At 52.1% G+C, this 24462-nt stretch overlaps 2 protein-coding genes across 3 annotated transcripts; one reads left to right on the forward strand and one right to left on the reverse strand.

The window, feature by feature from the left end:
- Positions 1-2893: 2893 nt before the first annotated feature.
- On the reverse strand, positions 2894-7381 carry CIAO1 (cytosolic iron-sulfur assembly component 1). Its single transcript, XM_036872284.1, has 7 exons — positions 7072-7381; positions 6344-6492; positions 6070-6181; positions 5873-5961; positions 5426-5627; positions 4562-4649; positions 2894-3676 (listed from the first exon to the last, which is right to left on the reverse strand). Exons 1-7 carry the CDS (start codon positions 7208-7210, stop codon positions 3436-3438), a joined length of 1020 nt encoding a protein of 339 aa, XP_036728179.1. The 5' UTR covers positions 7211-7381; the 3' UTR covers positions 2894-3435.
- A 145-nt stretch (positions 7382-7526) lies between these two features.
- On the forward strand, positions 7527-20194 carry TMEM127 (transmembrane protein 127). Of its 2 annotated transcripts, none has more exons than XM_036872504.1 (4): positions 7527-7672; positions 8038-8412; positions 16655-16819; positions 17829-20194. In XM_036872504.1, exons 2-4 carry the CDS (start codon positions 8169-8171, stop codon positions 18134-18136), a joined length of 717 nt encoding a protein of 238 aa, XP_036728399.1. In that variant the 5' UTR covers positions 7527-7672; positions 8038-8168; the 3' UTR covers positions 18137-20194. The 2 variants fall into 2 exon arrangements, with proteins under 2 accessions (XP_036728399.1, XP_036728398.1); XM_036872503.1 differs by having other exon boundaries at positions 8095-8412.
- The last annotated feature ends 4268 nt before the right edge of the window (positions 20195-24462 follow it).

Raw genomic sequence — 24462 nt, forward strand, 5'->3', positions numbered from 1 at the left:
GCCCGTGCGCCACAACTACGGAAGCCCATGCACCTAGAGCCTGTGCTCCGCAACGAGAGAGGCCACCGCGATGAGAAGCCCGCGCACCACAACGGAGAGTAGCCTCCAGTCGCCGCAACTAGAGAAAGCCCACGCGCAGCAACGAAGACCCAATGCAGCCAAAAAAAAAAAAAAAAAGTTTCCTTTCTCCAACCTAAGGATTATTTTTTTTCAGCCAGTGAACTTGCTCACAGCGAGCGCTTCTAGAGGATGAGGTTGCCCTTCCGTTGGGCTGCCATCTGCACCATTTCAGTCAGCGCAGAGGGGACAGTGTTGGTAGCTTCTTTTCAGTCAGGCTTGTGCCCTTGGTCCCTTCCTCTGTATCTGCCCTACTGCAGGAACTAACTGAACTTTGCTGGAGAGATCAACAGGTTAGAGCTTTCTCAAGATCAGCAGTGTCCCTTCCCATAATGAGGCAGCACCAACTGGGTGCTTAAACCGATTTTAAGATCCAGATCTACAAATTTTTTTCTCAAATTCTTGCCTTCTGGTTTTTGTAGGAATAAATATGCATAAAATTGAAAAATGATTCTGAAGGGTAATTTCCCTAGGTTGGCAGTTTTCAAATTTAGTCTTAGGACCCCTTTACACTACAAAAAATTAAGAGCCCCAAACAGCCTTTATTATCTGGGTTATAGCCATTGATGTTTATTTACTATAGTAAATGCATTTTAAAACAACAGTAACTTATGTTAACTTTTTATGAAAAACAACTTCCAAAACAAATCCAGGGAGAAGAGTGGCATTTTACATTTTTGCAGATCTCGTTCATGTCTGGCTTAACAGAAGACAGTTGGATTCTCATAGCTGCTTCCACAACCTGTTGTGTGTTGTGCTGACGTAAAGCTGACTTCACACAGATATGAAGTTGGAAAAAGGTGTTTTTAAATAGGCTTCTCAGGTAATTGAGGCTATGTGATGCTACGTCACCAGTCCACAGGTGGTAGTTTCTTAAAGGCAATGTGGATCTGAAACCTTATCAATGAGCTTTTTATACTCTTACATTAAAACCCACTGGCCTGTCTTACACTTTTAATGAGTCTTACCCGTGAGTGATTTTGTAACATCGTGCATTAGGCATTTGGAAAATGCGCATTCACTGAATTATGCAAATCTTCCAAATGTCAATACATTTCATCACACAGATCACGTTTGTTCATATCACCACCAGTCCCCTCAGAAAAGTCTAAGCATTGAGAACATGTCAAGCTCATGGCGGCAATACAAGTTTTCAAAGATTCTGATTTTTGCTTGAAAGTTTTTGTTACCATTGGCAACACTATCAGTTTCCCTTGAAGTGGAAGGCTCATTCCGTTCATTTTCCAGAAAATGTCTCCCAAATAGCCAAGTCTAAATACCATAATTTGCTCGTTCTTTCAAGTAGAAATGGTTATGCCATGAACAACACGGCTGATTCAGCTTACACCTGCACAACTGCTTTTCCTTAAGACAGCCACACAGTGCACAGCAGGAGTGCTCGTGTCATCGCAGAACATGAGCTGTATGCTCAAGGGTCAAGATTTAATACAGTTTATTAGTTCTACTGAGGACATTTCTTAGGGAAGTTGGCAATTTTTTCACTGTGAGAGCAAGGCATGGAGACACGACTGTAGTATTGGTGCCATTGCCTTGCTTCCTGCCCAGGTGCCAACTGCTGAAAAAATCTAGGGATTTCCAGTGACCGGCAGACCACATCTTGAGAACCACTGCTCTAGGTACTGCCCCAGCTGTCTTTTCAAAATCTAAGGTCCTGATTTGTGTGGTGTAAAAAATCAAGTGAAGGCTGTGGGCTTGAAGACAGGCCTCAAGTCAAAACCCACTTGGAAGTGCCTGTCAGAGGATAACCTGAGACTAAAGCACTGACTACCTGTGCCAGTGTTTCTCTACCATTTTTTCATCATCATTGCCTTAAGGTGCCTTAATCGGCATCTTTTTACTACTCACCCCCACTATGAAAATCTAATATGACAGACCACTGCATATTTACGTACTGTGGTCCTTTTGAGGGCCACAAATTACTGTCTCTAAGATTTTTTTTTGCCCCTCACCCAAGACCCAATTTTCATCCCCACTGAGAATGCATGACCTGTGGCCACCAATAACTCTCGCTTCTAGGGGTCATGTCCTCCCCATTTATTTCTCAGCACTTCCCGGCTGTCATCACAGCACATAGCACAGAAGGTACGTTAAGGGTTTTGAAGGGAAAGCAAGAGGTGTTTCTCACTCTAAACCAACCTATATCAAAAAATTTCCTTCAGGCCTTCCCTGGTGGCGCAGTGATTAAGAATCCGCCTGCCAATGCAGCAGACACGGGTTTGAGCTCTGGTCCAGGAAGATCCCACATGCCACAGAGCAACTAGGCCCGTGAGCCACAACTACTGACCCTGCGTATTAGAGCCCGCGTGCCACAACTACTGAAGCCCGCGCGCCTAGAGCCCGTGCTCCCCAACAAGAGAAGCCACTGCAATGAGAAATCTGCTCACTGCAACAGAGTAGCCCCCCACTCGCCACAACTAGAGAAAGCCCACCAGCAGCAACGAAGACCCAACACAGCCCAAAAAAAAAAAAAAAAAATTTCCTTCAGTATTGATTGAATGTCTTTTTTTTTTTTTATTTTTTTTTATTTATTTAATTTATTTATGGCTGTGTTGGGTCTTCGTTTCTGCGCGAGGGCCTTCTCCAGTTGCGGCAAGTGGGGGCCACTCTTCATCACAGCGCGCAGGCCTCTCACTATGGCAGCCTCTCTTGTTGCGGAGCACAGGCTCCAGACGCGCAGGCTCAGTAATTGTGGCTCACGGGCCCAGTTGCTCTGCGGCATGTGGGATCTTCCCGGACCGGGGCTCGAACCCGTGTGCCCTGCATTGGCAGGCAGACTCTCAACCACTGCGCCACCAGGGAAGCCCGATTGAATGTCTTAAATGCAAGGGTTTGCCCAGAAATCGAGAAGGCAGGACCTACTTCAGAAAAGGACTCACCATGGAATTCTTTTAGATTGTGAATGTCCTTATAATATAAAACAGGACTTGGGACTCATATGGATTATTTCTATAAAGCTTATAGTTTCACAAAGGGCTGAGATATATCCCTCCTACACATAGATATGATGATTATAAACAGTATACTCACCACCACCCCCAAATTTAACACTGTGCCCTAAAGCAAGCAAAATCTGGCTTAAGTACAATACACTGATGTTCTGTAGCTGTTTACCAAGGACTCTGTGTCAAAGGAGGGAAAAGAGTGAGTGGTTCTGTGGCCTGCACTTCTACCCAAGTCTGCATGGAGGAGGGCCAAGTTAAAGGAAGGTCAGGGATGCTCCTCGGGGTCCTCTCAGGGCCTGGGAAAGTCTTATGACATTTTCTGGGGAACCATGATTCTGTCCAAAGTCAAGGTGGCTCAGAGGCCTTCAGACAGCTGATATTTCCAGAAGGCCAACTCTCCGTCATCACTGCAGGAGGCCAGGAGCCCCCGCTCCTTGGGATTCCAGGCCACACAGTTGACATCCTGGGAATGGGCCTGAGGCACGTGGGCCGTCACGGAGAAGGTGGGCTGCTGCAGATCTGAGCCGGGGTCCTCCTCAAATACTCGGATGGCATCATCCCCACAGGCGGTAGCCAGGGCCCCTGTCAGCTGACACCTGGGACGAACGTGTGCGTCAGTGAGTATGCAGGTGGCTCCTCCCCCGCCAACCTGGCAAATCAGGTAGGAGGGATTGGTTCTCTAGTCCCCCTGGCCTGCTCCCGTCCCAAACTTCAGGCCTCGGCTGTAAGTGTCTTATCGAAGAGCCTCCCTAACAAATATGTAGCCACAAACATCACCCCAAGCTTCAAGTGCTGCCACCTAGGTTTTCCTCCAATACAATTAACCTAAAAAACTACATGTAACTCTGAATTGCACTTTTCTCACTTGGAATAAGCAGTTTCCCTGTAATAAAGTATTCTTTGACCATTTTTTTAAAGTGATATAATAGGCCACTGAATTCTATCATACTTTTACTTGAGTCCATATTTGCTATTCCCAAATGTTTGCTAATATAAATAAAACTTAGATGCACATCAGGTTTTTCCATTATTTAGGATTATTTCCTAGGGATAGATTCTCAGGGCCAGAACTGCCCCCAGATCGAATCTCCTATATGAATGGTGTCATTTTTCTAGACTCCATAAGGGTAGAAACAGCCCTGTGGATTCATGGCTGGATTCTCCAGCCATGAATCCAGTTTCAAGAATAAATATTTCTGGATGGTATGATGCTGTGTGACCCCCAAAGGCTGGAGCTGCCTTCATAGCCTGGAATCTTAACACAGGTGCAGGCCTGGGTCTAAGCCTGTCCCCTGCTCCTGTGTACCCCACACCAGCCAGCTCTGAGCCAGCATGGAGACAGTCTGATCTGAAGACTTGAGGGTGGCTACTCTCTATCCCCATGTATTCCCAAAGGTGAAAGGGAGCAGCAAGGCTTTAGACTTCTCTAAAATCTCTCCAGTGGTTGGGGTGGCAGGGTGGAGGCGGTGGGGAGGTCTTACCAAGCGACATCGTAAATGGTCCTGGAGTGGAAGCCTGACAAGGTGCAGATACATTTCCAGCTAGGGTCAGAGCCGCTGCACGCCACCCCTGCATGACAGACTTCTCTTGAGCCTCAGGCATGTCCGTGTCCTGGGCATCTCAGGGGATTATCTAACCCGACCCAGAGGAGACCCTAATTTGCTCCGCCCCACCCCACCCTCAGTCATGAGGCCTCATCTTCATTGCTCTGTCTCCACCCTCACTGATCTGCCTTACACACTGCAGCCAGACTGGCATCTTTACAGCAGAATTCTGAGAAGGATATGTCCTGTTCCTCAAAACCCTTTTGCTTATTAACTGATTCACTTTGTTATAAAGCAGAAACTAACACACCATTGTAAAGCAATTATACTCCAATAAAGATGTTAAAAAAAAAAGTGTTGCTAAGCAAGCAAAAAAAAAAAAAAAAACCCTTTTGCTGCGGACTACGTCTGACCCGTTAGCCTGCCTTTTAAGGCCGCCCACCAGCCAGCCCAACCCACCTCATTTCTCTCCAAACCCTTTATGCTTATGCTCCAGCGACACAAATCACTGTTCCTGGCGTAAGTCTAGGCTGTCTTTACCTTCAATGCCTTTGCTCGTGCTGTTTGCACATAGAATTCTCTTCTCGTGTTAAAATCCTACACACTCTTTCAAGTCCAGATGAAACGGCCCCCCTTCCTCAGAGGCTCCCCTGACTCTTTCGGCACTCTACCTGGAGCCCTCTGGTGGCACACCTGCCTTTCTACCCCAGTTTCCTGTGACCCATCTATGTGTCTCAGCCCCTCAGTAGACTAAGCCTCGTGAGAGATGGGTCTTCCTTAGCTCCCGGGCTGCGCCCTCACCTTGCTCATTGCCTGGTAGATACTGGTGCCAGATGCGCACGGTACGGTCATCACTGCAAGAGGCCAGGCGCTGGCCACTGGGGTCAAAGGCCAAGCTCCACACAGTGGATTCGTGGCCTTCGAGGGTGGCACAGCATACCCAGTCATCCTCTTCCTCCCGGTAGAGCTTCACTGTGTCGTCATAGCTGGCAGAGGCTAACAGCTGTGGGAGAGGCCAGGGAAAACAACACAGCACGTGTCTGTAGGGCCCAAGAAGTGTCCGTGGTTCCAACACTTCTCCCTCCCCCGACAGGAGAGTCCCAGGGATCTGCTTTTATAAAGGCATTGATGTCTCTGGGTCACAGACAGAGATCCCTGGAACAGCCAGGTTGAGGCCGAAGAGCAGAAGAAGGCTGGATACAACCCTCCACATCAGAATTCCTTCCCACCAAGATATCTGACTCTTACCTCCTGGCTCGGGTGCCAAACCACATGCTTGACATCCTGTGTGTGAGAGTTGAGGACACTGACACATTCATACTCGTCTTCTTCATCAACTGTGCAAGAGAAAAGAAAGGAGCCCTTGAGCTAACCGACCCTGTCAGGGACACAGGGGGAGATCTGGTGGCAGGTTCCCAACTGCATCTGGAGGGACCTGGACTCACCTTCCCAGACCCACACACTCTTATCTCGGCTGCAGGTGGCAAGGAGGTTGCCAGATGGGGCCCAGGCTACTGACTTGACCTCATTTTCATGGCCCTCCAGAGTGGTTACACACTGTGAACCGGGGAGAGGGACAAGAGTCAGCGGCAGCTAAGACCCCTGCGGTCCTTCTCATGGGCACAGCCCCACTGGCCCAGGCTGGCTCATGTTCCTCAACCAGCCCTGGCCGGGGGGCGGGGAACAGGCAACAATCCTGGTCCCATCCAGCCCGGTTACCTCAAAGTCATCATCCTTCTTCTTCCAAATGCAAGTGGTAGCATCAAAGCTGGCAGAGGCCAGGTAATTCCCACAGGGAGACCAGGCCACCTTCCGCACGGTGCGCTGGTGGCCTTCACAAAGGACAGATTTGCAGATCCAGCTGTCACCTAAAAGCAGAGGACAGGCCAGGCTCTGGAACTGGGTGCACGAGAAGGGGCTGAAGCACTATCAATGCCATTGGGTAATGGGGACCAGTATTGGAGCCGAGCTGGGGGGCAAAGCTCAGTGGGTGTATTTAACAACATGCTTTCAGAAAGTCAGCATATTAACTGACTCCACTTCCTCTGGAGACATCCTGTTAAGACAAATCTAAGGAGTCACCCTCGCAATTTAAAACTGTCAATAGCACCCAAACGCCCTTGGGATAAAATTTAAACTTCATCATCTATAGCAAATTACTCTGCAGGCTACTTTCCTTTTCCTCTCCTCATTTTCCTACCTCAGCAACTATCACAATCCCCTCAACAGTTTCAGCCTATTGACATTTCAGCTTCTAGTATTTGCCGACTCCTTTGCCAGAAAAACCTTTCTCAGAGTGGCTAAGGAGGCCCCTCCATCCTCTCCCTTGGCCTGCGAGCCCCGTCCAGGGTATGCCTGCCCCGCAGGCTGCGCACTCCCCGAGCCTGGCACCCACACCAAGCGCACGTAGGCCCCTCGGCGGCACGGGTCGCGCAGCCGGGTCTTACCCTCCCTGCCCCAAATGCGGACACTCCGGTCGCCCCCGCACGAGGCCAGCAGGGTTCCCGCGGGGTTCCAGGCCAGGAACCAGCAGCGGGAGTCCGGGTGCGCCAGGATACGGCCAAGCAGCACCAGCGAGTCCTTCATGGCTGCCCGGCTCAGGAGGAGGCAGAGGTGAGCAGACCCAGCCGCGCCGATTGCGGCTCCCACCACGCAAATCCTCTTCCTCCTGAGGGTCGGGGTCCTCCTTGGAACTAAAGCACCCGCGGCTTCTGCCGTGCTGCCCTCTGGTAGTTGTAGTCGGCCTTTCACACCCCCTCCCCCACAGCCCCCCACCCCCATCGGAAAGCATCGCGGGACTGCCTGAAACTACAAGTCCCGTGAGGCCTTGCGCAGGGAGCCGGCGGCGCGCCCGGCCTGTGTCGCGCGCGGGGACGGGGCGGGGAGCCGGAGGAGGCGGGGGCAGAGGTGGAGGAAGCCGGAAGTGGATCGGGCCCGGGTTGGTTCGGGCGTTGCGGGTTTGGGGCCTGGGATCACTCGGACCCGGGCAGCTGAGGAGCCCGTGACGGGACGGAACGACGCCATCCCGGCACTGAGGCCTGCTGACCGGTGAGGATCAGGAGTCGGTGAGGGGTGGGTCCTCTCTGGGCACAGGTCGCACCCCAGAGCGCTGTTCCCAGATCCTGGGTCCCCGATCCCTGCGGCCCAGCCTGGTCCTCCGCCCCTCGGCACCCTCTGGCCAAGACTCCTAGGCTGGGTCTCTCTTCCACCAGTAACAGATAACTCCGCCCCAGCCCCCCTCCCCACTCTGCTCTGCCAAGATCCAGAGCGCCCCCAGCCCTCTCCGGGTCATCATCCTGCACCTCCGCAGCCCCACTCCAGGGACCCCGTCCCCGCCCCCCGAACCTCTGCAGCTCTCCTGTCTCTGCTCTGCCCTCGGTTCCACCCCCATCCTCCGGTGTCGGCCCTGACAGCCTTGCGCCAGCCTCACCTCTGCGAACCCAGTGCGTTGCTCTCCTCCCCCCGGACAGGCAGGCTCTGTGCGCTCGGCGGAGGTCGGCGGCGACCAGCAGCGACCGCGGAGCGACGGCGGGCGGCCCCGGGCATGTACGCCCCCGGAGGCGCAGGGCTGCCTGGCGGGCGCCGGCGGAGGAACCCGGGAGGCAGCGCTCTGCCCAAGCAGCCGGAGCGTAGCCTGGCCTCGGCCCTGCCGGGTGCCCTGTCCATCACCGCGCTGTGCACTGCCCTCGCCGAGCCTGCCTGGCTGCACATCCACGGTGGCACCTGTTCCCGCCAGGAGCTGGGGGTCTCCGACGTGCTGGGCTCCGTGCACCCGGACCTGCTGAAAGGTGAGGGCGCTGAGCGCCGGCCCTCTTCTTTCTGGATGACAGGGCCTCCTCGGTAGGGTGCCGGCTGGAGCTGAGATAGCCTGGGGCAGGCACTTGGTTGAAGGAAACAGCCCCATTCCTGCCTGGTGTTCATGCCCACCAGGTGGCTCTGTTTAGGGTCCAGCCCCTCATTAATTCTGATGTTATTCAGCCAAGCACCCACTCCTCAACGCCATGCTAATCTGGACTGCTATTTTAGGCTTCTGCCGGGCGAAGGGTGCCGTATATGGAGAGAAGATAAGGGTGCTAGGCATCACAATTAGCTGTCTCCTTCTGAGGAGCCTGTGGGATACAGGAAGGTTTCTTTGGGACAGCCTGATTGATGGAGAAATAGGAACTTTTAAATATGGCTAGATTTTAAAGGATGTTTTTGAGTTGTACAGTAATTTGATTGTTGTTAGAGACAAAGGGAGTCTATGGTATTTTCAATAACCAGAAGTCAGTTCCATTGCCACCCTCAGTAAAACAATAGGAATTTGGCTCTTGGAACCCTCACAAGTGTGCCCGAATGAGGTAAATTTGCTTTGTTCGTCATCCTGCTTTTCAGCCAGGGAGGCAGAGGAAAGGGGAAAGGGACCATGGTCCTTACTGGACCCAGAGGAGGCCTGTAGCTCATCCTGCCTACCGTGTCTGTAGTAATGAAGGTAAAGGCTGTGTGGTGTGGGGGGCAGGATGGCACTGCCTGGCTTTTACAGGGAAAATGGTCAGTGGATTCCAAACAGCCCTTAGTAACAGCGGAGTTCATTACCCCCAAGGCCTTTTGAACCATTCTTGAACGTTTTCTCCCTGTGCTACTCCCTGGCTGTAATTCATTCCAGATGTTTACTGCCCCACGTATCAGAAGCCCGTCCTGTTAGATATCTTCACGTTGCCTTTTTACGGATTCAGGCACTGGGATTTGGTGAAAAGGTCAAGTTTTCCTTTGGAGAACTTGGATCATATATACCACTTCTGCAGGTTGCGGCTGAAAAGTCATATCCTTGTGGCCTAATCTTGTCTTTCTCTGAGAGTTCTCTTGCTGTTTTGCATTTCTCTTGAGTCTTTGAAGCTTTAGGATGATTTTGTAGAGAACAGGTTGGGGGCTTCTGGTTTGTTTCTAGATTTCACCTTGATGATAGCTTTCTCTGCATTGGCTCATTACAAGCAAAGTTATCCACACGATGGAGGCCATGTGACATGCAGCTTTTTCTGTGGCGTGTAGCTGATGGCAGAAAGCCCATCAAGCTTGAGTTGAGTCTGGATGGTTTTTCCCTTAGCGCGTTCCCCTGCACTTGCCTTTTTTTGAGGAACAGCTGCCACCTTTCCACCGCTTCACCCAGACCTTGGTAGTTGATCCCCTGGTGGTCAGTGTTTCAAGGGCTTGGTGTCATTTCCAAACTGGGAGAGAGTTCACGATGCTTCTCCATTTCAGATCATTCCTAGGGAGGCTCGTGAAATTCATGCCATGAGGGGAGGAGCCATCTGATCCCATGTCCTCATTCCAAAGGTCCAGGAAACTGGTGTCTCAGAGAGGTGAAGTGATCTCTCCAGGGCCACACAGCTGGGAGTGGCATAGCTGAGTGTACCTCACCGTTGACTCCAGTTTAAAGTGACGCTGTCTCTATGTTTTGTAACCTTTGCTTTACTTCAGCCGTCATAAGGAATGATCTCATGATTGTTCAGTCCACTCTGGCGTGCATCCTTGTCAAAGCCATGTCAAAAATAAGAATAAATTCTTGGTGCAGTTCTCCTTTGTTTACACATATATTTACCTTTTCTGAGAAATAATCCAAGCCAGGTTTTGTCTTTTATAAAGCACGTTGCCTTCACCTTTACATTATGCCTGTTCGTGTGTTTAGGGATCTTAACCCATGAATAGTTTCGGCCTGGTTTTCCTTGGCCATCTTCTTGGCCATTACAAGCTGGGAACACTTGGTGTCCATTAATAAAGGAGTTGACAGTGGTACCTCCTGAGCTACCACAGAAGAAGGCGAGGAATCCAAGGGTCCCTGTTTCTCTTCTTCTTCTTCTTTGTACCAGTTGGTTTTTTGGTGCCCAGTGGGCCTTCAGATGTACGCTATTCTGTGGGATTGTGCTGAGCCTCAGGGCCTGGCAGATATCCTAGCATGGAAGCCTGGGATATTCCCCATCTCAGGAGGGAGCAGAGCTGTGGGGTACAGATCCGGTGCCTGTAGATGCTTCCAGAGGGAGAACAGACTCTGCCAGGTATCTGCAGGCGACAGGGAGCGGCCAGGGCCAGCAGGCTTTGGGACAGTGTCTTCCCATTTCTTGGCCCCCTGCCTGAGTGCCAGGCATTGTGCTAAACCCACTTCACGCCTGGCTGTAGTGTCCCCTAAACAACATCTTTATTTGGTAGGGACTGTCATCACCCCACCCCCCGCTCCAACACACACACAGACACACAGACACACAGACACACACGTGTCTCAGGCTCAGGGAGGTCAGGTCACTTGCTCAGGGACACACAGCTGATCTGAGTGGCGTGGACTCCACTCTCACCACTGTACCGTAGCGCACACTGGGCTTCTTTCTCCTTCCATCAGAGCTGTCCCAGGCCTCTTATTTCCCCATTCTAGTTGAGTTTTTATCACAAGCCTAGACAAAGCTGCGCCTTTTTATTCCTCATCACCTTACGTTGGTGAGCTGAGGCAAAGCCACCCATCCTCCCGCTGTCATTCCCAGAGCCCTGAAGGCTTTAACAAATGCCGTCGGCTTAAAAGATCCGACCAGAATTCTGCCACTCCCCTGCTCCTCACAAAGCTCTTCTTCAGTCTGGGCCCGGGGTGGGGGGGGTGGGGGGGGCGGGCAGAGATGTGCCCAGACCGATGGTGGCCCCCAGCAGGGGAGCCCAGAGAATCACTCCTTCTGAGCCCCAGTCCCTCTCTGCCTCTCACGCTTGCCCAGCAAAGGGCAGCAGGGACCACAGCCTCAGGAAGCATCTCTGGAGAATGAGGGAGTTTAGGATGTGAAGTCAGGGGAATCACGGTTGACAGCAAGCCACGGGAAGATCAAGGGCCTTCCAGGAAGGGCCGGAGTGTCTGAGGGGTGGTGACCGATGCAGCTGGCATTTCCCGATCCTGTGGGGCCTGTACTCAGAGGCAGCTGGGCTAGGACCATTGGTATCTGTGGGATGACCCAGCCAGGCACTGGAGGGCCCTCTTGGAGTCTTGTGCCAGAAGCCTTGGTTGGAAAAAAAAGTCACACTGGGGAGTGGCTGCGCAGGTGGGTGCTGGAAGGACTGGGGCCCCCGAGGACGTGCCTCTGACTCAGGGACTCCAGTGAGGGGGGAAATAGGAGACGGGACAGAAGGGAACTGGCCAGAAGCCACTTTAAGCGTCCTGCCTGCAGCCTCTTTGGGTCAGGAGGGGTGAGAGCCATGGGCAGGTAGACAGGAAGAGCCAGGGCCTTCAAAACAAATCCAGCCCAGTGACTTACCAATGACCTTGGGCAAAGTCAGTTCCTTGGGATCCTATTACACAGCAGCTGCCTTCTTCCCCAGTGACTGGAGGGGACAGTCAAGCAATAGCTACCAAAATAAACAGGCCACAGCACCACTGGAGGGTAGGATGCATTCTGTCTTACAGGAGTGTAGTGGATGCACCACTGTTTCGTTTTTTTTAAACAATTTTTGTTTGTTTGTTTATTTGTTTGGCTGCGCCACACGGCTTGTGGGATCCTAGTTCCCCGACCAGGAATCAAACCTGGGCCCCCAGCAGTGCAGCACGGAGTCCTAACCACTGGACCACCAGGGAATTCCCTGCACCACTGGTTTGAGTTTAAAATTAGGACCCTGCCCCATGTGCCGTTTCTCTCCACAAATAAAATAACACACACGTAACATTTGAGGATTTTGCTTCTCTTTGGCAGCCCTCTCAATGGAGCAGATATTCATTGCCCTCCCTGCCATACTGATGTCTGACAGGGAGGAAAGAAAGGGACATTGAGATCCCGACCCCAGGAGAGTCTGAGCTGGGTTCTAAGCGTGTCAGGGATAACGCTGCCTGTCTTCCCTGTGTGCTCTGAGACCGCTGTGGGGTGTAGGGCAGGCTCCTGGGGTATCTATTAGCATCACTCCAAGGAAAGTCCCCACTTGGCTTCCCCGCTGAGCCTGAAGGTTTGCTCAGAGCTTTGGAGTAGAGAAAGGCAGAAGGCGTCACGTAGAAACAAAACCTGTCTGAATTGTGGGTCCAAAGCCCCTTCTCTGTACTGCATCATCACCCTGGTGGCACAGTTCCTCAGTCTGGCATTAGCGGGCTCCTCCTTTGGCTCACACTGGCTGACGTGTGTGGACGGGGCAGTCTCGGTGTAAGGAGGAAAGGCACGCCAGAGAAGAGACACTGCTGTGGCCGCCCAGCGCAGAGGGAGCGGGGCGGCTCATCCCCGGCACTTTGTGATTTGGCTCTCCCCATGCACCCCTGTGCAGGTGGGGCAGGTGTTATTGCTTCCCTTTGACAGGGTGAGTGCAGAGGCCAAGGGCATTCAGTGACTTGCTCAAGGTGACATATAATCTGTGGGAGGGCTAGGATTGGGTTCAAGTCCAGTGACTTCTGCTTTTAAGAGCCAGACTCCGATGACTGCAGAAGCTTAGACCACACCCAGCAGGTTTTGCCCAATAATTCCCAGTATGAGCTCCTTTCATTGCTTAACGACCCGAACCTTTTCTGCCTACAAGAGATTTCATGCTTCCAGCTGTTCCCTTAGTGAGCTCAGCAGCTGCTGGCACTGACGATGGCTCTGCCAGCATTCATAACCACTTTTGACCTTTCATTCAAATACAGCTCTTTAGGATTTGATTGATAAGCTCCATCGGGGAAAAATGAAAACGGCTAACTGGTGCTTGGTGATTGGGAGCATCATGATGCAAGGGAGCCTGACCCGGATTTGGAGTCTAGCTCTGTGCCGAGTGACCTGCAGGAAGTCACTTAGCCTCCTGGAGCCTCCAATTCCTCATCTGAACCATGTGATGAATCCCCCAGAGTGGAGTGAGGCTTAACTAAGATAACGTTTGCCCCACCTGCGTGCACAGGCAGGAATACCTGGAGGGGCACACAAGAAAGTGCCAACAATATTTGTCTCTTGGGAGGGGCAGCTGGACATCTGTGCAAGTCTTCCTTATTACTAAGTGTATTCTGAAACATGAGACACATAGAAGTGTATCCAGTGGATGTACGTTTTAAAGGATGGTAATCAAATGAACATCCTGTACTCACTTATGCAGCCAAAGAAAGTATCTTTGAAGCCCTGTGTGTTACATTTTTCAGTTAAAACTAGTTGCTAAATTAAAACTGAGTTGAGGGCTTCCCTGGTGGCGCAGTGGTTAAGAATCCGCCTGCCAACGCAGGGGGCACAGGTTCGAGCCGTGGTCCAGGAAGATCCCACATGCCGTGGAGCAACTAAGCCCGTGCGCCACAACTACTGAGCCTGCGATCTAGAGCCCGTGAGCCACAACTACTGAAGCCCACGTGCCACAACTACTGAGGCCCGCGCACCTAGAGCCTGTGCTCCACAACAAGAGAAGCCACCACAATGAGAAGCCCGTGCACTGCAACAAAGAGTAGCCCCCGCTCTCAGCAACTAGAGAAAACCCGTGTGCAGCAGCGAAGACCCAATGCAGCCAAAAATTAAATAAATGAATAAATAAATTAATCTTAAAAAAAGCGACACTGAATTGACTTTAAGTACCACAATTAAAGCATCACTCAGAGGGCCAGGTCACGTTGAGTAATGCTGGAGGAATCTGAACACGGCCTGCTGCAGAGCGGAGTGTGATGTAAGCCCCTATACCCTGCCACTCGCAGGTTATTCTTGGAAGCACTAGAACACTTTCGTCCTGCCCCATCCCTGCCACGCGCCACGTGGACCCCAGAAGAACTGTCTCAGAGAGCTTTTAGCAATATTCAGAATGCAGCCAGGAAACAGCCCCCGTCTCCAGGAGCTTTGGTTTCAGAGAGGCCCTGTGGGTTTCTAGACCCCTTCAGGCCCGCAGGGCCGGATTAAATGAAGGCTGGACCTGGTTGCTGGCAGAGCTAACGCACAGGCAAGCCTCCTAGCAGCAGACGATCACTCAGGCTGAATGATTGGGCCCCAAAACAGATGGTTAGCTGACAAGAGAGTGACAGGTAGCTCTGAAGCCAGATCAAGGCGTATGAATCATGTGTGGGCTCAGGCAACATCTGCCTGGTGAATTCTGAGCCTGAGGAGGCAGGGAGTGCGTGCTGTCACAAAGGCCCAGGGCCTCTGCATATCTGGTCTGGTTTTTCCGTGTGGGAGGCTGTGCCCTCTGTCCAGGACCCCATGATGCCGATCAATATCGGTTGGTTTGAGTCTGCTTTGTTGATCTCAGGTGCCCTCCCCAGGTTTTTGGACTCTTCTTCATCAGTTCACCTCCCTCTAGGTCCAGGATCAGTGTTTCTTGGGGTGTAAGGCTCAGGCCCCCTGCGCTGCTGATAAAAATCCAGATTCCTAGGCCCTACTCCAGACCAAGAGCTGAGAATCTCTGGAGCTTGGGAACATGCTCTCAACCAGCACCCCGGTGATTCTCCTGTGCACGAGGGAGTGATAACCACTGTCCAACAGCCTCTCAGCCTGAGATCAAAACTCAGGAAAGCCCAGCAGGCCAGGCTCCTGAGGAGAACTTTCAGCCAATAAAGCTTGTGGTTCCCCCACCTCCAAAAAAAAAAGCTCGGGAAAGGAGCCTACAGTGTGAGTCTTGCCAACCCTTTTCAAATTTTCCCAAATCACTTGGTGACCCATGGCCTAAATAAAAGAAGAACTTGCCAGTGGCTGAATAGAGGAAGTTAAGGCCCATTTCCTACTTTTTATCACAGCTTAAAATGGTATCTTTTTGGACCAGCCTTTATTCTGTCTGTGTGTTTCTAGAACTATGGCCGTTCGTGTAGATATCAAAGGGAACTGACAGTATGGTCTAGATGGAATTTAAAAAAAAAAAAGAAAAAAGGAAAGAATGGTATTAAAGTCCTGGAGGGAAATGTAGGTTGCTTGATGTGTCTGGTGTGTAGTTGTCCTCCTGGTATCTTTCACTATGACCGTGGGGGCTCTTTACTCTTTGAATGTTGGGTCTCCTGTTTTAGTATCTTCCTTTTTCTTGGTTCATTCCCTCATTTCGGTAGAGCGAGCACCCCCCTGTGGCTTTGCCCTCATTTTAGAAGGTATTTGGGGCTGTCAGTTTCTGAGCCTTTCAGGCTTCTGTGGTGTAAACCTAGTTGCTTCTTAGCTTTTCCCATTTCCGGCTTATACTTCAGTTTATTTATTCTGTCAAGTCAGTTCTAGTTCTAAGTCCCGTTACTTCCCAGTTTCCGGAATTTTGTTTTTCCCTTCTTCTCTTTGTGTGGGTTTATGTCTTAATCTTTTTTTTCTTTTGTTTTAGTAGGGTTCTGGGAGGGAGCAAAAATAAATGTGGAGGTCCAGTCTACCAGCTTTCCCCATCTATTTAGTCCTCTCTTGTAATTACAAGGTTCTCTAAACTGCTTCAGCTTCTTTTTGAACAGAAAGGTGGTGAATGAGTGACTGGATAGAGAATGGACTTGAATGGGCCTCTGGCCTTCGTCCCTTTGGCCGTCTCAGCTCAGAAGTCAATAGGCTTTTCCTGCCAGCCCAAAGCATGCTTTAGCAGAATGAGTTAACATGTCTGATTAATTGTCAGGGTCTTTAAAAGTGGTTAGGAGAGCATGGCAAGTACAGTTAACCCTTGAACAACAATGGGGTTAGGAATGCTGACCCTCCCAGCAGTTGAAAATCTGTGTATAATTTGTGTAATTTATAGTTGGCCCTCCGGATCCGTGGTTCCACATCGCAGATTTAACCAACCCCGATCGTGTAGTACCGTAGTATTTACTATTGAGAAAAAAGTCCACATATAAGTGGGCCCTCGCAGTTCAAGCCCGTGCTGTTCAAGGGTCAGCCGTACACTGAAGTGGAGCCCTGCACTTGGACTAGTCTTGTTGGAAAGGGAGGAAGGACTCGAGGCACACGGGAGCAGTGACCCAGGGGTCCTGTCTTCGAATAGGGAGGCTCCTCCACCCCCTCTGCCGTCCCACTGGGAGCAGGAGCTGAGACCATGCCCTCCCTCCAGTCCTCCCCTGGCTCGCCCGGCCTGTGGTGGAGGGGAGAATTCCTCCCAGGTGGGGACTTCCTGCCCCAGGGTGTTGCCTGGGACCCTGAGGATTTGGTTCTCCCCCTACAGATTTCTGCATGAATCCCCAGACGGTCCTGCTCCTGCGGGTCATCGCCGCCTTCTGCTTCCTGGGCATCCTGTGTAGTCTCTCCGCCTTCCTTCTGGATGTCTTTGGGCCCAAGCATCCAGCCCTGAAGATCACCCGTCGCTATGCCTTCGCCCACATCCTCACAGGTAAGCTCGGGCTACTCCCAGTCGGGGAGGAACTGCCACCGGGTAGGGGCGGCATCCTGTCTGGAGTTGCAGGTGGGGGCGAAGGGGTGTCAGGAGCAGACACTGTTCCCGATGCTCATTTCAGCTCTAGCCTTTCACAGAGCACTGGCGTGTGAGAGCAGCTTGCTTCCGTCATTTGCATGTATGCCTGCCAGGACCACAAACCCACTCGGCTGAGCTGTAGGGAGAGAATATTGTTAGGATTTACATCATGGCTCTCTAAGAACAGGATTTGAAGCTCAGCCAGGCTCATGGGGCCTGGAAGGAGCAAGGGAGGAACTACGGTGTCTCACTGTGTCTCCCTGGAATACATGGTCTCTGACTCTCTCCTCCCCCTTCCTGCTTCCCTGCAGACCAGGCTTCTCTGCTCATACGAGGCTTCTCTCCTCCCTCTGATGGGGCTGGTGTGTTGATTTGACCTAGGGTATCAGCGACTCCAGCTCCCAAACTGCACGACCTTGTCTCTTCCTCTCGAAGCACCCAATGACTTCTAGCAGCCCTAGTATCCCAATTCCAAATTCTTTTTTTTTTTAATATTTATTTATTTGGCTGCGCCGGGTCTTAGTTGTGGCACGTGGGATCTTCACTGCCACGTGCGGGATCTTTAGTTCCGGCATGTGGGATCTTTAGTTGTGGCATGCAGGATCTTTAGTTGTGGCACACGGGATCTAGTTCCCTGACCAGGGATCGAACCCGGGCCCCCTGCATTGGGAGTGCAGAGTCTTAACTGCTGGACCACCAGGGAAGTCCCCAATTCCAAATTCTTAAGACAGAGAGAATCTAGTTGGCCCGGGTGAGGTCAGGCCTCTGTCCCCAGCCCCGGCCGCGAGAGGTCCCCCTTGCAGTGTCTGGGGCCAGGCAGGTTCTCTGAAAATGGAGTTTGGGTAGAGAGAGTGCAGTTGATTCCTCAAGCATCCCGGCTGCACGGTGCCTGCTAACCTCCTTTCTCTGCTGTCCCTCTGTCCCCCAGTCCTGCAGTGTGCCACCGTCATCGGTTTTTCTTACTGGGCTTCCGAACTCATCCTGGCCCAGCAGCAGCAACATAAGAAGTACCACGGTTCCCAGGTTTATGTCACCTTTGCTGTTAGCTTCTACCTGGTGGCAGGCGCGGGCGGGGCCTCGATCCTGGCCACAGCAGCCAACCTCCTGCGCCACTACCCCACGGAGGAAGAGGAGCAGGCGCTGGAGCTGCTCTCGGAGATGGAGGAGAACGAGCCCTACCCGGCGGAGTACGAGGTCATCAACCAGTTCCAGCCGCCCCCGGCCTACACACCCTAGTGCCAGCCGTGGGCCCTCCTCCTTGGCAGCCCTCCCCACTCTGCAGCGCCCTCCACACCCAGAGGTGCTCCTTTCCCCAGTAGGCCTCACCGGGAGGATCCTGACCATCTTCACCAACCTTCCCCGGGAGAGACTCTGCCTTTAGCGTTGTTCATGGATCCCCACTCTCAAAACCTGGGGTTCACTGGTTTTAGATAATGGCACTGTTTCCCTTCTTTCCAACCCCCTCTCGTTCCACGGTCACTCGTCATTACCAACCAGGGATGGTCGTACACGTTTTCCCCCTTCGTGGTCCCTATCTCTGAGACTGAGACTTTCCTTGGGGAGCTGTTGACAGTGGACGGTCCCCGCTAGAAGAGGCGTCCACGGGGCCCAAGGGAAAGGGGACCGTGCCCTGCGGGCTCGCCTCATAGCTGTCCACATGTGTCCCACAGCGTAGCTCTGGGCTGAGCCCTGCCCCTGCCGCTTCTGGGAGTGCCCAGTACCGGGCTGCCCGCTCTGTGGAATTCTCTGCACTTTAGTCTTTGGACTTCCTGTCACGTGTGTTCTGGTTCTGCAGGGAGAAGGGGTGGCTGCTGGGAAGCAGAGCACGTGCTCTCCCCGACCCGCCCCTGCCTGGTGGCCGGCGCCCCGGTGTGAGCCTGAGGCCCCCCGGAAAGGATCAGTGTGAAGGGGGCCAAATCTCCCCAGCCCTGTCACCTTTTAAAATGTGAGTGGTTTTAAAAGGGAAAAACAAAACTGAGCAACAACACCAATACTCTCTTTTTAAACTAGCGACAAGACTGTCATCGTCGTCCTTCAGCTGTTTATCCCGTCCCTTCTGGCTCTGCAATGTTTGGGTCCCGCAGACCCTTGCAGCCCCCGGTAGTTCCTCCCCGAATCCCTCCTGGCAGAATGCAGCCCTCCTCCTTTGCTCCCCCCTCCCAGTGACCATGGCTCCCTGCGGCCTTCCTGTGGAACCCAGAGCCACATCGGCCTGGCTGGCTGGCCAGCGTGGTGCTCCTCAGGACCGCGGCACTGAGACGTAACCTGGCCTCCGTGCAGGAACAGGGGCCGCGGCTGGGCAGGGAGCCCGCCGCTCCCCATGTAGGAACTGCAGCCAGGGGGGCCCTGCTGCATGAGGTGTCAGACCCCCTGTCAGGCGAGCGGCCCTGGCTGTGCCCTTCAGGCTCAGTGTGTCCCCTAGACTGTGACCTGGGGCAGCAGCTTGCTGCGTGCCCCTCTCCCCTTCTTGAACGTACTCTGGTCTTACAGTGTGCTGCCGGCTCTTTCTTGCCCGGCCATCACTCAGGCTGTTCTGTTGGCCACACGTGGCTCTGGATCGGCTGAATTTTCTGCCCTGAGATATGGGGTGTAAAGTGGGAGAAACCGGAGAGACCTATGGTGTGGATCCAAATGGCCAAGCTTCTTTGGAATCAGTGTCCAGTGTTAAGCTGAAAAGCAGATGGATCCCCGTGTCCTTCACAGGCAATAGAGTAAGACTGGAGAATGGACACCACTGTTGACCTGTGGCTAGACAGGGACTCTCATGTCCCTTGTCCTTCTTTGGCCAGACTGCCTGAGGATGTCTGGACAGACGCCTGTGTCAGTGGTGAAGGCCATGTCTGCGCCTGAGTGAGTGGCCACGTGGGGTTCACTGTGATGCCAAAGTGTGTCCCATGGTGACTCTCACACTCTTCTAGACTCTTCTCTTAGGCAAGAAAGACTGCCGTGTGATACCTGAGCACAAAGCCAAGGAGCTAAATTAAGTCTTGACTTGCTGTAGTCTGAGTTTGGCAGATTTCCAGGGTGCAGCCAGCTCTCTCTGACCCTGGGGGTCCGAGCAGGCGGACCAGGAGACCGGGCACCGAACACGCATGCCAAAGTGACCGGTCATCTCATGAGGACCCAGACATGACCCTGTGGACCATTCCGCGTGGTTTGGGACCCACTTTTTATTAGCTACCCATGCCTCTGGGCTTTCTTTCTCTTTTCCCCTGCCCTCCTGACACTGATAGTTTGTCATATAAATTCCCTTGGTTGTGTTCCTTTTTTTTTTCTAGAAAAAAAAATTAAAAGCAAAACAAAACAAAAAAACCAGAAACCACAAATAAGAATGTAAATGCCAATGGCTCCCTGTCCTCTTTCTGTCGCAGCTTCCCTGAGTTGGTTCGTTCCCTTCCTCTTAGAGAGGCAGGAGAAATTGAGGAAGTGTGGGCGTAATCTTTAAAAAGTTAGAAGGGACCTGAGTGTGCCGCTCCACGCAAGGCGTCTGCACCTGAATGGTCCTCCTAATCCTGACAACTCCCGCTCCGAGGTCCCGAGGCTGGGAGCCATAGATGCCTCCGCCCGGGTCCTTGACTTCAGACCCTGAGCTCTTCCCTCTGCATCCCGTGAGCTGCAGGAGAGAGCGTGGCTTCTGAACTCCAGCCCTTGTGTGGAGAGAAATAGACTTCTGCAGGGCCAGGACTTGCAGAAGAAGCTGCACTTCCTTTTGAAGCCACGGGGAATGATCACTGACTTCCAGGCAGAGGTGTGTGAGTGCAAACGGCTCCAGGAGCGTGACCAACGTCAACGCCTCCAGCGGTTACCCACGTTCCCTTCGTCCATTCACCCCTTCAGCCAACACACTGGGCCCCAGTGTGCATCACAGTGAAAGATCTCAGGGCTCCCTTGGAGGAGCAGCCCACTTGGGTGTTCTTTTTTTATTCCCAGGAAGAGTACGTGTCTTTCTCGGGAGCTGGGAATGGGTTCGCTCTCTCATGTCATTTCATTTCAGACACTTACGAAAGGCGCCTTGTGTACAAAGCACCGTTTAGGCATCATGAGAGAAATGTGATGACCTTCAGGCGCCCTGTCTCCAAAGATTTCATATTCTTAGTCCGGGAGATGGACTCGACCACGGAAAGGTAGAGCGAAGTAAGTGGTCTACTGGACAGCTGGGAAAAGTGCTGCGCCCAGAGGGGAGGCTGGTTCCTACCTCAGGGACTCCGAGAGGCTTCCTGGACGAGCTTAGTGTAAGAGGGTGTTTGGAAGTGGGGTGGGGGGAATTCCTGCTGAGGGAAAGCAGAAGCAGAAGCACACCTGGCGGCAAAGACGTGGTGAGAGAAGAGGCGAGAAAGGCAAGGGGGCCCCGTTTAAGGATCTAAAAGCAGTGGAAAGCCCTGGAGGGATTTTGAGAAGAGAAAGGAGGGTTTATTTGAATGACTGGTGACTGTGAAGGAGGGTCAGCCTGGTGTCAAGTGGAAGAGTCTGAGGGTGTGCGGAGTAGGGGATGGGTGGGAAGTGGGGTGGAGGCCCGGACCCCGAAGAGCAGGCCCAGTTGGCCCCCAGGGCCTGGAGTCTCAGCCAGGTGACCGAGTAGGGAACCCAGGAGCCCCAGTTCCTGCTGACCCATCACGCGATGGGAGGCGGAGCCAGCGGCGCAGGCCTAGTGGGCCACACGCATGAGAAGACTCGGGATGTGAAGGGCAGCAGGGGGAGAACCTTGGGGAACAGAGGAAGAGGTGGTTGTGTCTTGGGGGAGAGCAGTTTTCTCAAGATCACTAGCGAATCTTTTCAGCTGACATCTCGCCCACAGCTGTCCACGCTCTCAGCCACTAAATTAATGGGTCACAAAGCTCTGTCCCCACAAAGGACCTTCCGATCCAGCTGTCAGGAAGGCAGAAACCTGACAAAGGGCACTTGATGCCCCTTGAGACTGTAGGCTCAGCCTTGAGACAGGAAGGCTTCATGGAGATGGAGACACGTAATACGGGCCTTGAAGAATGGCTTTCCTGAGAGAACGATGTTGTCAGTGGAAAGGGACGGGCTTTAGGGAACACTGAGCTGGTGTTCTGAGCAGTGATGACACCCACTGGAGGGGGGTGATTAGGTGGATGGACCCAGCCTATGTGGGTCTGGAATATCAAAGTTATTGTCAGAACACAATTGCAAGATACGGAACTCTTAACACAGAACCATCTTAATTAAATGGAATTTACTGGTTCCCATAACTGAAAAGATGACTTGGCTAGATCTTGGGACTCAAACAATGACGTGAAGGCGCGATTTCTCTCCGTCGCTCTGCTCTGCTCTTTGACTCAGGCAGTCTCTCTCCAAAGGTGGTGAAGATGGCCCCCGGCAGCCCCAGGCTGACACTAACCTCTTGTTTAAGGACCAGGATGAGTTTCTTTGGCCCAGCTGAGATCATGTCCCTTTCCCTAAACTGTGGCCAAGGACTTGGAGCTTCATCCTATCGCCGGGGATGTGGATGGTTACACACGGGGTCTTGGATTCAGAGATGGCGCCACCAGTGTTGGTTGGGATATGTGAGCAGGAGGGCGAGGCCTACACCAGTCAGAGATCCTTGCTGGCATGAGCCTACGAGATGGAGATGGGATGCCTGTAATCTCCCCCTCAGCCCTTCTCACTGTGGCAATAGGACATGTGGGCACCAACTCAGCTCTGCTCTCTTGCAGAAGTTCCGTGTGTCCTATCTTTCTTGGAACAGGACTGGGCCTTGAAATCAGGCTTGCCCACTTTCAAACAGGCAAACTGGGCCTTGATTACCCTGGCCCTGTCCTCAGGAATTGTGTCTCTTCCTTCTCTCTTACACTTGCCCCTTTCTTCCAGCTCCATTCCCGGGCCCACCCAGCTTCTGACTTTCCCGTCTTTGTTCTTGTCTACTTTGAGCTCAGTGCTTCTCTTGAGTAGTGCTTGGCACCCCTGAAGACACTGCCTGCAGGCATCCTGGCTGTTTGGGGGAACCACCCACCTAAACCCAGTCCCACCCCGACGTCTCCATCTGGAAGGCAGCCCAGTGGGATGGGGAGGGAGCAGGCCTCAGCGCACGAGCAGAAAGCAGCGGGGCTGATGCCACGTGCCAGCATTAGGGTACGTTTTTGCATTAATTCCTCAGAACTCCTGAAATTTCTTCTGATCTTGGAGTGACGCCTTCTTCACCACATGTTCAGTAGCTAACATACGTCTCTATGGTGGGTTTCCTTCCCCCAACCTTGGACCTACGTACTTCAGAAAGATGTTGAGAATTTGGAGAGAGTCCAGGTAAGCATTCTACGTGGATGAAAGATTGGGAGAAAAGTAAACAGCTCTAGAGAAAAGGATGGAATAGCAATCTGAAACGTGTGAGGAGATAGTTACCAACAAGATGTGTGACCTTTAAAAGGCACTGCTCTCTGGGACTCCGTTTCCTCATCTGTAAATGAGGGGGTGACCTGGATGACTTTAAAGTTCCTGCCATCCCTAATCTCCAACTACCTGAGAGGGGGATCCCACCCTCCAGATCCACTCTGAGGGATCAAGAAGGAATGACTTTGAATTTATTTTAAGCATTTAAAAAATATATATATTTATTTATTTGGCTGCATCGGGTCTTAGTTGCGTGGCGCAGGATGTTTCATTGCGGCACACGGGCTCAGTAGTTGAGGTGCATGGGCTCTCTTGTGGCGCGCGGGCTTAGTTGCCCTGCGGCATGTGGGATCTTAGTTCCCCCGACCAGGGAGCGAACCCGTATGCCCTGTGTTGGAAGGCGGATTCTTAACCACTGGACCACCAGGGAAGTCCCTATTTTAAGCATTTAAAAAACAACTTTGTTTTGAAAAAAATTTGTACTTGCTAAAAAGTTGCAAGAATGGGACAATGAATTCCCATATACCTTTCAGCTAGATTTACCAACTGTTAACATTTTGTCACATTTATTTTTATTAAGATATAATTCACCTACCATGAAATGCACCCTTGTGAAGTATAATTCAGTGGTTTTTAATATATTCACAAGGTTGGGCAGCCATCACCACTAATTCCAGAACATCTTTCTCACCCCCCAAGAGAAACCAGTGCCCCTCAGCAGTCACTCCCCATTCCCGTCCCTGCCCCAGCCCCTTACAGCCACTAATCTACCTTCTGTCTCAATTGATTTGCCTATTCTGGGCATTTCCTTTAAATGGACTATGTGGCATTTTGTATCTGGCTTCTATCACTTAGCAAAATGTTTTCAAGGCTCATCCATCTTGTAATATGTATCAGTCCTCCATTGATTTTTATGGCTAAAATTCCACAATAGGTATATACCACATTTTGTTTATCCATTCATCAGGTGATGGACACTTACATTGTTTCTGCTTTTTGGCTATTGTGAATAATTCTGCCATGAACATTTCTTTTTTTTTTTTTTTGGCTGCACCACATGGCATGCGGGATCTTAGTTCCCGACCAGGGATCGAACCCGTGCCCCAGCAGTGGGAGCGCGGAGTCTTAACCACTGGACTGCCAGTGATGTCCCAGCCATGAACATTTCTGTCTTTGTGTGAACATATGCTTTCAGTCCTCCTGGGTATATGTCTAAG

Source organism: Balaenoptera musculus, chromosome 13, assembly GCF_009873245.2.
Source record: "Balaenoptera musculus isolate JJ_BM4_2016_0621 chromosome 13, mBalMus1.pri.v3, whole genome shotgun sequence".
In the NCBI taxonomy this organism is placed as follows: Eukaryota; Metazoa; Chordata; class Mammalia; order Artiodactyla; family Balaenopteridae; genus Balaenoptera; species Balaenoptera musculus.

Bases quoted from the DNA above. Each gene is read 5' to 3' on its own strand.
- CIAO1 (XM_036872284.1), bottom strand. From the start codon at position 7,210: ATGAAGGACTCGCTGGTGCTGCTTGGCCGTATCCTGGCGCACCCGGAC. The intron at 5,628-5,872 runs GTAAGAGTCAGA...CCTCTCCCACAG, and splicing joins TTTGGCACCCGAGCCAGGAG to CTGTTAGCCTCTGCCAGCTA. The intron at 3,677-4,561 runs GTAAGACCTCCC...CGTTCGTCCCAG, and splicing joins ACCATTTACGATGTCGCTTG to GTGTCAGCTGACAGGGGCCC.
- TMEM127 (XM_036872504.1), top strand. From the start codon at position 8,169: ATGTACGCCCCCGGAGGCGCAGGGCTGCCTGGCGGGCGCCGGCGGAGG. The intron at 8,413-16,654 runs GTGAGGGCGCTG...CTCCCCCTACAG, and splicing joins GCACCCGGACCTGCTGAAAG to ATTTCTGCATGAATCCCCAG. The intron at 16,820-17,828 runs GTAAGCTCGGGC...TCTGTCCCCCAG, and splicing joins CTTCGCCCACATCCTCACAG to TCCTGCAGTGTGCCACCGTC.